The following is a 13094-nucleotide window of genomic DNA, read 5'->3' on the forward strand; positions in this document are numbered from 1 at the left end:
ATACTTCGCCTGACATTTGAAGATGTGAAGGATTATTGCTTAAATTTTAACGCTGCAAGAAAACATGTTTATGCTGTTTTACTTTAAAGCCTAATATTTAATTAATTTAAACAGCTGCAGTTACCATACCAAACTTATTATATAATATAATTAACACATCGAACTTATATACGCAAACCTTTTTATTATTAATATTTATTAAACAACAAAAAACGTTCTGGGCCTTCTTTTATGTGAGGTCATTTTATACTGGGTCAAATTGACAAGTGTGTTTTCTTTTAACCTAAAAGTTAAGTTCATACGTTCCTTAAATATTAAAATGCACATACAAGATGCAAGTCATACAAGTCATCTTTTATTAGGGTAAATGTAATATATGTTGATTTATATCAGTATATATTACATCGACTGACTACTTTAGCATATACAATATATGCTGATCATATGTTGAGGGAGAAAACGGCCTTATTTTAGTTAACTGTTCAGTACAGGAATATGACGCACACTAAAACACTTTTAGTTCATATTTTATAGAATGTTTTATAGCATTTCCTCAAGAGTTTCTTTTCTTTAATTCATTCCGTTTCAGGTCATAAATGCCATTAGGATCATAAAGTTCACCTGAAGTTGTTTGAGTATGAGAGATGAATTGTGAATGCTAGTTAGCATGCGTTAACATCGTCAAAAAATATTTAAGTATTAACGGTTGTTATTCGATGACAATTTTAAATATGCTAAATGCAACTGCAAACTTTGCGGGGAAATTCTTCAATCTAAAGTCGTTTAAAAAAAGAATATTCTTGAATATCTTGAGCATTTTCCATCATACGCAGTTGAAATAGATTTAATTAATGGAATCTATGAATATCTTAAAATTATCCTGAGGAAAATTTTGCTTATCTGATCGGACTAAAAGGAGGAAAGTTGTCTTTAAAATCGAAGTGTTAGAAAGAAATTTAAGATGGTAAGATAAAAAGAAGAAATCAAAAAGTTATTAAATGTATTGCCCTATACTTTACTAAAAGATAATAAAATGCCACTTATCCGCATTTAAATTATTCGCCACTCCAGTTATCCAGATCGCTTTCTCTTCTTTCGAGGCCTTTTTTCCTGTTAATTTTCCGTTAATTCCGAAGTTTCCTGTTAATTTATTTACGCGCTTTCTTAATTCCTACATTGATTTAAATAACACAATATAATAAAAAGTATACATTTTAAAAAAGTTGTTTGATTACTTTGTAAGGTTTATCCTAAGTTTATAACAGTTATTTTAAAGTTTGTCACACTTTCCTATCTCTCCTAATTTCAGATTACAATTCCTTATCAGAATGAGTTTTTAGATTCGCATTAAATGCAAATGAGAGGGAGTAGTATTTAAATCGAAGTTCTAATGACTAATGGTAGAGAGATTTAGATTCTCTGAATAGCGCGCGTTTGCCTTTTGCTACGTCTCTCTTAGATGTTACTACGCCAGGCCGTATTACGTGCCCTTGATAGCTTCGCTAGCTAATTTAATATTAGGGACCAACTGGTTAGAAATTGTGTTAGCTTCGGCTAAATCCCTTTAGTTAGTTATTAGTTAAGTTTCTATTTCTTATATTTTTGAGTTTAAGCTCAAGTGGAAGCTTTGTTGTACGTCCTGAGAAGGGGGACCGTCTTGTACACCTTTAGTTTGAGCAATAAAGGGTAATTACGTTTCTGTTTCCGGACTTAAGCGATTATTCATTTACTAGTTCACTAGATTCCTCCACACTCAGTTAATAGATAAAATAGAGGATCACTACAACATTAGCTGAATATATATATATATAGCATGATTATTAGCTTTCAATTTATTGTTAGCCAGTAAGCATAGTACCTATTCTCTTATTTAATCCAGTTACAGGTTATCTTTTATCAATAACAAGTGCCCACACTTATCATTTGACCATATGTAGTTTAGAAGCATTAATAGGAAAAGCAATAATATACACTAATGCATGTATTGGCCCTTTTTTTTTCACTTACTGCACTAAATGTAGCGAAAATGCTTAACAATTGCTCAATCATAACAAAAACTTAACTATTAAGAAATCATATATTCCACGTAGTGCTGGACAGTCCTGCATTGTAATGCATTACCCGCTTTACCTGCATTGCATTACCTGCATTGACCCGCTTTAGAATATATTCCAGAAAATGGCCTGCATTCTGTAAATATTTCTGGATGCTTAAAATACAGTTGACATTAATTTAGTTAGTGCTGCTCCAAACAGTCACGAAAATGATTTTATGGAATTAGAAATACATTCGATAATTAAATAATTGCGCTTCTATGTATACGTTTTAAGGAACTCGAGGGCCCCACAAAATGAGTTTGGGAAAGAATTTCTATTGCAGCTGCATTTTCTACCTGGAAAAAAGGCACTGAAATTAAATCGGCTTTAACTTCTGGAAGAGAAAAAAAAATTAACTTAAGGTAATTATTTGATAACAAATTACCTAATTATATATTTGGAAATACATGGTATTCCTAAAAAATTAAACAATTGTTCAATTGTATAAAACTAAAATTGAACAAAATGAACCGAGACTTTTTCTAATAATTAGAACAATCATATATTTTCCCCTTCAAATCTGTAACATTAATAAATGAACCTTGCTTACTTGAAAAAAAGGCGCCCACTAGCCGTCTGAGAGTTTAAGTCGCTGAGTACTGGTAGTTCGGTCCGAGGTTCTAAGCCCGCGAACGGGCGAGCTGCATGGGCGTTTTCGTGGTTTTACCCATGTGTAACATGTATACGAAGCAGTTTCCCTTATAAAATCTTGCACGAAGGCATCCCTCTCCTTTGGCAGATATCCCTCGAATGCTTTTTCGTAATCAAATAAAACCTAACTACACCAAGTCTTGAAAAAAAGCGTATGTTCCGAGGATAAATACTGTGAAATCTCTTACAGCGACAATTTCTAAAAGTGGGTAGTACTTCTGAAAGTGTAAATAAGCAATGATATCGAGTATCACCGATAATCATATTTTCTAAGGTCTGTAAAACCAACTTTATATAAGACTGAAATGATTTGGAACCATCTACTTGTGTCTCTGCAGCACGGGCAAATAAAAACAAAAATCAACTAAAAAACAACTAAGCTAATTCAGTGCTTAATAAAATAAGTTTATACTTCAAAAAATCCCTCCCCCAGTCTACGAATATAAAACTGAATTTGATTTACTGATATTACACATATCCGAATCAGGAATTTTGCTATCATAATGCTAAAATACAGCTCCTTGCAAAAAAAAGTAATTTACCTTTTCCTCTTCCGCATATGTGGTTCCTAAAGTGAAATTGACCAAAATAAGTCTAAGGACAGTTTTCCTCATATGATCTTTGCAAAGAAAAAAAAAAACTTTCGAGAAAGGATGGATATACGTCTAGTTTTGATGCTGTAAAACTGAGTTTTTACGGCATCAAAAGTGGATGTATATCCTTTCTCAAAGGATTTTTTTTTTCTTTGCAAATATCACAGCATCAAAACTAGACACCGCTTAAACTCTTTTTTTCTTTATGACCCATGAAGACAGATATGATAGTTATTTTGGCCATTGTAAAAGACGACGTCCTTCTTTCTCATTTTGACCTCATATGAATTATTTGAGACTTAACCTTATCATATGACTTAACTTTAAATGGGATTTAAACTAAGATTTTGCAAACATAGATTTCGCTGTGGAACTGAACTGAAATATTGAACTTTCCATACTGAAATCATTTGCGAACAGACTAAACGCTGTTGGAGGTGTTATTAAATTGGAACAATATGCCTCAATCCTAGAATGAATTAAAGATTCGGAGATTAAATAAATAACAAGCATTTGATATAGCCTTTCTAAATAACATAAAATGCGCATCTGTATTTGAAAGTTTCCCTGCAAATTTCGTAAAGATTCATGACACATCGACTGAGGAACATTCCCTTAGATTGGACCGTTTTTTTTCCTGAGCAGTTTCTCGTGGACAATACAAAAAATGTTGCACAACTGGCTAATAGACTCAACTTGTAGAACTGCTGTTTCGCATTTGAAGTTATATTATTCCTCTGTCAATGAATAAATCAAACAGTAAGAATTGCCTCCTTTTTCGGGGATAGACGAAAATCCTCTTCGGACTTTTTTAGGGCCAATCAGTGGTTAAAGACTGGTAAGTGTAGATACTGGTATCTGGTATTTCGTCTTGGGTTCATTTCAAAGCGAACGAAATGGTTGCATGGTTGGTTTTCGTGATTTCCCCTATGTAGAAATGCGAGCCAGTTTCCCACAGAAAGGCATTATTTTTCTTAGGCAAATATAGCCCGTGTGTGCTTTGCCATGTTCAAAGAATCAACCAGTTTGAATTAACAAATTTATTTCTTTCGTGAATCGAAAAAAGGATTAACGTAGACCCTTCTTCACGGAAATGAGGTGGCTTTAAGGTGAGCTTTCGTAAATATCCAACAAACCTCAATGTGCATATTTTTAAACTTATGTTTACGTAAGAAATTAATCTGCGATTTTGTTCTACAATTTTTAATTTTGTACGTATAAGGGTGCTGCAGGCACTTATGTGTGAGATGTGCACATATGTGTGAACACTTATGTGTGTGTTATGTGAGGCACTTATGTGTGAACAGATGTGTGAGAGGACATACGTTATGCTTATCATAATTATCTAGAATTGCGAGCTTAAATTATGAATGAGATTATTAATCTGTTGATGCTTGCCCTTTTGAATATCGTGAGATGACGTATGGGTTTTTGTTTCACGGCCAAAATATCTCCATATTAAATTAGTTGCTCTTCTACTGTTTTGTTTCCTGGCGCTGTTGAATGGCCTAAATTTTTCTCTGAAAATGGAATGCGAAAAAAAAAAAAAGAATTTTAAATATGGAATAATTTTAAGCTGTATGTTTCATGGTTAAATCAGCAGCCTGCTTAGGATTTTGCATTACATGGTCATCAAGGTAAAAGTTCGAATAAATGACAAAATTATCACTTAAGATCCTTTTATTTAAACCTGGCCAGTAAAAAAATGATAGACGAAAGCCTCACAATGCGGACCGCCCATTCATAAATTTTTCAAAGGAGATTTCAAATTGCATGCATGAAATAAATTTCAAACTCTGATTGCAGCTGCTGAAAGGGAAAGTGGAGCGAACTTTTGCTAAGGAAAATGCAGTGGTAAGCATTACTTCATTGTCATTAATTTTTTTCAACTGTGATCTTTTAATTTTTCTAAAGGAAAGATTTACGTAATAAATTCTTAATTATGCAGAATTTTATTAGAAACTTGAGCATTTTATAAGCTATATTTAAAGCACTGCTGTAAAGAAATGTGAAACTTTTATCAAGAAAACTCTCTATTTTTAATTTAAAAGTCATTTTTACATATTATTTGGCATCACATAGAAAATATAAATCTGCATTTTAGCTTAATACTTACATGCAGTTTCTGGTACATTTTTCTACCTTTTACAGTACATTAGATGACAAAAGGAGGTATTCTATCAGATACGTATGCAAGGGATTATTTTTTTTTCATTTTATTTTATATATTTATTGTAGAAGCCATAATTCGTATTTTCACAATGGCATGTGCATGTCAAATGTTTAATTTTGTTTTCCTCGAGCCAACGGTTTTGAAAACTTGCCATTTTAGGGTACTGATAATGATATATTGAGGATAAGAGATTAAAATCGATTTTTATCTTATGATAGAAATATCTTTTGAAAATGTTTAGAAGTAATTCCTATAATCTATCTAACTTCTAATTTTTTATGTACATAACTATATATAACTTTTTATGCAAAATTAACTAATAATAATTTTATTTTATTTATTTTATTTATTATAATTTTATTTATTATAACTAATTTAAAACTTTAAAGTTTAATCTAAAGCTCTGTTTCACATAAACTGCCTAGTTTTCATAAAATATAAAAAATATTAATTAATGCATTTCAAAGGACTCCGACCAAATACAAGGATATAGGAATCACAATATACTAATTTAGTTGGTAAAGCAATAGAGAACTTCGCAGGTAGGACGACCAGAAGGTAGAATCTTAATCAGCAAAAAAATATCCTGTTATTATCACGTCAAAAAAAGTCCCAACTGTTTATTTTATTTAGTGTCAAGCAGGAAAGAATGGAAATCTAAACCTGCCAAATCTTCGTATTAATAAATTTGGCAATAATGATGATGTAAATTTAAGAATAATGATGCACAGCTTAATAATAGGGATGTACAATTTAATTTTAAAAATAACCGCTTGGGCGACTAGCCGCATAAAACAAATATTATAAAAAAGGAGAAAAAATATACAATGATTTAAGTCCACTTAGTGTAATATTATTGGAACGTGTGTGGGTACAGTAGTGAATAGTGATGGGTACATGAAGCTCGAAATTTGAATTTAGAATTTATTTGATTATCTATTTCATATTTGAAACACTTTAATGGATTTTTTATCAAACACCTCAACGATTTCAAAGCGAACATTGGCAACACTGTACGGAATAAAACACTTTTGTCTTCAACGCGCGAGACTTTCTATCTTGAACCCCGTCTACCCCAACCTACCTACTAGACATTTTCCTATCAAAATTTGGGCTAAACCTATCGTGTCTACGTTTTCTATTATGTAGAAAGTAATTTCGCTTATTTGTTATTTCTTCTAAAGTAATTTTTCCTTTATGTTTATCAGTAGACTGAGAGTAAAAGAATCGAAGAATATACATTTAGCATTTACCTTAAAGAATAGTGAAAAACAGAAGTGGAAAATGAAAATTTTACTACACATAAACTAATTTGCAACTTTATTACTTTTACACGCACTGAACTAAAACTTCCACTGAGCTGAAACAAAATTAAAATCCTACTTCTTAACCATCTTGTTGCATTCATTTTATATGCTGAACTAACCTAATCTCACTGCAGTGAAGCAGCTGGGCTTTATATACCGCCAACGAATGCACGTGATCTTACGGGAATTTTCGAAAAATTCCTTTCCCGAAAATTCTTGAAAACGCAAGAACATCGTACTATTAAATTTTTTCCAAAAATTATCATATGAAATTAGTTTATTAAAAAAAAGTTTTCTTTATAAGGTGTTTTTTCATTTTTTACTGAATGCCTTCGTGGCATAATTGGAAGCATGTCCGGCTGGCAGACGAAAGTTTGAAACTAACAAGGCATCTCAGATTTTTCGTGTTTCCTATCCCAAAATAAACCTACTGATTCTACATTCTTTTATGTTTTTAAATGTTTCCAATAGTTTTCTTTCTTGCTTATATGTTTCCAAACTTGCCTACTTCTAGATTTTGGAGAATGAGATCTTGGGAATTTCATAAAATTTCTATTTACATGGTAGTATTCAAAAGTTCGAGATCTAAAAATATCGAAAGCGGTTGTTATCTATAATTCTGAAAAAAGTTTCAAGATAAAATTCTTTTCACAGAATGCATTTCTGTCATGTGTTACTTAACTTTCAAAACATTTCCAGAATATAGATGCGCTTCAGTTTAACCAACATAGCATCTATCCGCGTTCGGAAACTGAAAGAACATTAAGTTGAAAAAATATTAAGTTGTAGAGATAATAGGTAATTTTGAAGCAGGAGTACATGAAAAATGAGCAGTGCCCTCGCCAGGACTCGAACCTAGACCTCTCGAATACGCGCCGAGCGTACTAACTGTTACACCACAAAGGCATGCAGAAAGGAAGGAGAAAACAAAATATATAACCTTATAAAGTATATTCTTTTCATTTAGGTTTTTTATGTTTCAATTATTTTCCTTTGTTGAATGAGCGTGGCCTATTATGGCCATGAGACCAACTTGTTTGGTTACGTGGGTCGGGCTGCGCCCACTTCTGATACCTTATAAAGTGAATATAATTAGTAAATATGCTGAAAGTAGATGAAGATGGTGCATGACTAGGGTAAAAACCGAGAATTAATATTTTGGTGAGAAATTCGCACACCGGGAGGGATTTCTGAATGGAAGGATTGTTATGTAACAGCATTCACAATTCATGGATCCAAAGATGAAATTTATGGTGAGGTTTCCTCTTTACATCAATAAATACCTGAAGCAAGGTCTTGCCTTTGCTTCGATTTTTAAGGATTTCATGCTTTGCGTGGACAATTTACCGACTACCATCTAGTCTATGCGCACTTATTCGTCATCTTGACATCTCGTAATTATCAGAAACCTCCATGCTATTGGAAAACATTCGAACGGCGTTCGAGTCTTATCGCAATAAATCTCCTTTAGGCGGTTTCCGTTCCGTTTGCTCAAACGTGTATAGAATACGTTCTATTCAAAAAATCCCATTCTTCACACATCATCAACCGTAAAATTCTTAGCCCAGAGTCTTGGATGGGCTACATGATGTAATTATAAGAAGCCGCTTCTTAACATTGGATAAATAAGCAATAACCTTCTCAAAGACTCATAGGGTCTGTGCAGCAGATAGATGTTTTGATACCCACCAGTCTGCGAAATTTTGAACCAACTACATATTCATTTATTTCCAAGTTTTAAAGACTGGTACCTTATAAAGTTATAACTTTATAAGGTATATTAACTTTATAAGGTTTGTTGCTTCACGAAAGACACTTCACGAGAATATTTAAAATTTTCTTTTAATTTAATCTTATTTACAAGCCTATAAAATTTATAATGAATTTAAAACAAGATAACGTTAAAATAGGAAACTAAATATAACATTACTTTTACTACTTTTGTTTACATGAGCTGAAAGCATCGATTTTCTGAACAGATTTGTTTTCAATATCAAATTCAAGATTTTCAAAGAAAATGTTAGAAATGTTCTACCTTTTCCGTTGGAGTTAAAACTCAATCAATTTAGGCATTATTCTATATGCTTCTAATATCGACATGTATTCTTTAGGGACTTAGCGACATTTATGCAATATTATGCAATTTTGCAGTGTTTTCGAGTCTGTTGGTGTGTAACATTTATAATGGCTGTTGAGAACAAATTATAAGGTATTTCTCCCGCCTTCTTAGCATGCCTTCGCGCCAGCCTTCTTAACATGCCAGTCAGCAGACTCGGCGCGTATTCGAGAGGTCCGCGATTCGAGTCCCGGCGGGGGCATTGCTCATTTTTAACTTCTGCTTCAAAAATAACCTAATGTCTGTACACTGACGCCCGAACTAAAAAAGGTGGTGGATAATGATTCTCCACCTCCAGGATTTAGCGATTTGGTTCCCTAATCCCCACTCGCTCTTTAAAAGGGGAAGGATATAAGGTATTTCTCCCGCCTTCTTAGCACGCCTTCGTGGTGTAATGGTCAACACACTCGGCGCATATTCGAGAGGTCCGTGGTTCAAGTCCCGGCGAGGGCAATGCTCATTTTTCACTTCTACTGCTTCAAAAATAACTTAGTGCTTTACAAAATGAACTGGTTGTTTTATTATTTTGCTTTGAAAAGATTTCTATTTTAAAAGTTTTCCATTTTAATCTTCGTAGTTTTTATAAATATAGCTTGTTAAATAAAATAACTTTAACTCTTTTTTTATTTGTCTTACCTAGTTAAGGATAAGGGGTAAACACATATTTTTATTTTAAAGCAAAGCACAGAGAGATAAAAAAATGTACTATGGATTCTCATTCCTTTTCCTACCATTAATCTAAACAGTTATTGATTTGGGATAAATCTTCAAGAATTTACCCGCGAATTAAATGTTAGAACTTTCTCCTCCAATAAGGAAAACGCCTTGTTCACACAATATCGGAAAATACCAAGCACTTGAACCTCGATTTATCATTTATTAAATAATCATTTCCTCCCACATATTAATTCGCAATTTTTATCTCCAATGAAAATAATATATAAATGACATCATTTATTACCGCATCTATTAGTCTGTGAATCATAGTTTTGCCGCAATATTCATCCGTCAATTCAATTCCTGGCACAGCATTTCTAGTGTGGGTAGTTCGGAGAAATTTTGAATTATAAAACTTGGCAATGCAATAATGGTTGGCGCATGGCATTCTCGTCATTAACCTCGTCTTTTGGTGCTATTTCATTGTAAATTTATTCTGATAGTTTTTGTTATTGGTTTATTCCTGTTAGTTTTCAATGGATTTTGAATTAGTTTTCAGTTTGAGCTTGTAAGAATTAAGAAGCAATAAGATGATGAAAACTAAAATGACAACAGATGGTGCGGAACTCCACCGAGATTTACGAAGCCTTAAAGAAAATTAAAGTATATATGTCTATGTACAAAGCAACGCGGACCGTGAGAGCATTTTAAGTCCTGAGGAGTATTATTATAGAGTCTCTCGGTTCTCTTTGGTAAGCGTATACTATAGACTCAATGTAGAAGACGAGAATAGCGAATTCTCGCTGTGTCTTGAAGAATGAATACTGCAAAAAAATGTTTTAAATAACCTTTTTATTTAACCCCTTAACCTACGATTTAGATTCGAAGATGTTGGGCGGAAATTGTATACAAGCTCGCGCAGCGTTCGAGACATTTGCACGACTTGTGTAACACGCTAATCCGAGCAATCGTAAACATGACGAATTATGTAATTTTCGAAGAAATTATAGGTGAAAATTATTGATGATACATCCGATGACGATCAACTGCCAGAGTCCTGGCTTTGGAAAGAAATAAGAAATAATTCAAAAATCTGGGACTATACGATGACTCCTGGCATAAGAGAGGAAGCCTTATGTGAATTAGGAGGAAGTAGAGGAGAATTTGATATATTGAATCTAATATTTGATGACATATTTTGGAACAATATTGTAACCGAAACGAATCACTATGCAGATCAAGTACGAGAAAATCCACATAGAACACGAGTGTAAAAAGTGTAAAGTTCCGTTAACATGTACCAGAATGCTTTGAAATATATCGTACCGTTACAGATGACTAATTTTGTATTTTGGAGTTTTGTATAAATAAACATTTTGTAATACTTGCGTCTACCACAATTATTGCATCAGACTGTAATTGCATATCAAATATTCCACGAAATACTCACTTCTGGCCCGATCACCGTACGCGGGCTATGTCCGTGAAAGTTAGGTTTGGCCTGACCATCGTACGCAGGCTATGCCCGTCTTTGTAGATTAAGGGATTAATCTAAATTAAAACAGAGGCACGCACATGGTGCTCACAAATCACCACCATTTGTGGCTAACGTAAATTTAACAGAAAATAAGAACGTAACAAATCACTAATAAATTGATATCTAGCGACTGGCTCCTTAGCTTAACTAACGCTAATTCAGCAATACACAGCAAAATCGAGCCTAGAAATATCAGTATAAACTGAAAGGTACCTAACACCGACTAGAGAGCTAATTTCAAACACGCAGCATAATCGCGGAACTAAGTCCGCACTACTCTTTTCGAACTCTTGAAACGCAACATAAATACTGCTTCTGAAACACCTTTAGATTAGTATATACGTCATAACAAATTTACATTCCGGCAGGAAACTGAAATCAGGAGGGAAAACAAAGGAAAACTAAAAATTGGTTAGAATAAAATAAGTTCTTACATCGAAGTAAAATTCAGCCAAGTAGCAAAGAACGATGTTATGACTTTTTTAAAGCAATTTATTAATGAGCTTAATTTGAGACTTTTCAATGCTATTATTTATAATATATTATTTTTTATAATATAAACCAATTTCCCGACTTAGTCGTTTTCCCGTATTCATCATTTTCCTCTTTAATCCTACTGAAGAACTCCAGATCGAGGTTCCACTATATTTGATATTACCCGATCCATTACAATACGTTTGATTTTAGTTATTCTCTTTCTTCTTTTTATTTTTATCATTCCTCACAATGATTATGTGGTGTATAAGGAAGACCTGCTTGAAATTCATGTATTTCTATGGCTCAATCAATTTAATCTCCGAAAAATCAAATTTTATCTATCTAATGTCAATCAAAATGTATCGAAGATAAATTTAAAGAAGGTAATCAAAATCTAACAAAGATAAATAAATGTAGCGAAGTAACGAAAATGATATTTTCATGGTTGACGCTCCACGAAGATTAGCTCTTAAGCACGATAAAGTACGAAAACAGAAGCGTGGAGGTAGGAACTCAAGAGTTGAAGCAATTACCTTTCAGAAGCTGAAACAATGCGTATATTGCCAAGTATTTAAAATTAAGTCAGGGAAAATCATCGTTCAAATCTACCGTGATAATTCTAAAGTTGTTAATTATATTAAGTGATACCTGGATTTTGATTTCAAGAGCTATCGATCAATAATTTCGATTAATCAATGGACAAATAATTAAATTATTGATTAAGTAACTTAGCTGGAACTGGAGTCAAATTAAATCCAGATAAGCGGGTGCTAAGAGAAATAATATAAATACTGTATAGGCAAAATTAAGAGCGTTTCACAAAGGCCCGATTTAATTAAGAAAATGTGAATATCTAACTAGAACCTAGGTTGCTGTGAAAGGGGACTTGCTGTATAATGCCATGTATTCAAGTACACAAGCTTGTTGAATAAAAAATAAATAAACTAAAAAAATACAAAAGAATGTTTTGTTAGGCTATTTAAATATGTCTGGAACTTATAAGTAAAGGCTATAAGGCTGTTAGGATTCACATAAAACTCTTAAATTTTAAATACTTATTAATTAATAAAGAGCAATTTACAGGAAATATTATTCTAAAAATAAAAATTTTAAATGCTTTGAAAAAATTCAGTAAAACAGAATTTGAGATATTGGAGGTACGTGCATTTAGAGTCACATGGTATAAGATTAGCAACATCTAACATGATAACTGCTAGCTCCTTGGCCCTCAAATGCGCGAGAACAGCAATATTTCGTAACCAATTCTAAACATTCTGAGATTTGTTTTGACGTATGAATAGCAGTCCTCTTTCGTTAAGAATTTGCATTACTGTAAATTGTATTATAAAACTTTCGGCGCATGCATCTAAGATTTGCGAAATCTACTCGAAAAGTGGAAATCTGTTCTATACAGCTTTCCGTAGCGAATTTTCAAGTATGTCTACTGTATGGTTGATTCTGTCAGGGTTTATATTCGAATATTTCTA

The 13094-nt window shown here is 32.8% G+C and overlaps 1 protein-coding gene across 2 annotated transcripts in view; it reads left to right on the forward strand.

Annotated features, from left to right (window-relative positions):
- Positions 1 to 13094, forward strand: part of LOC118200470 (dixin-like) — a 138407-nt gene that overhangs the window by 97380 nt on the left and 27933 nt on the right. For both annotated transcript variants that reach the window (XM_085817722.1, XM_085817721.1), the window contains exon 7: positions 5147 to 5194. In XM_085817722.1, coding sequence (XP_085673848.1) covers positions 5147 to 5194 — 48 coding nt within the window. The remainder of the gene's footprint in view (positions 1 to 5146; positions 5195 to 13094) is intronic.

This window comes from Stegodyphus dumicola, chromosome 5 (assembly GCF_044657685.1).
Source record: "Stegodyphus dumicola isolate Sdum_Otavi_A_Nest chromosome 5, ASM4465768v1".
NCBI classification, from domain to species: domain Eukaryota; kingdom Metazoa; phylum Arthropoda; class Arachnida; order Araneae; family Eresidae; genus Stegodyphus; species Stegodyphus dumicola.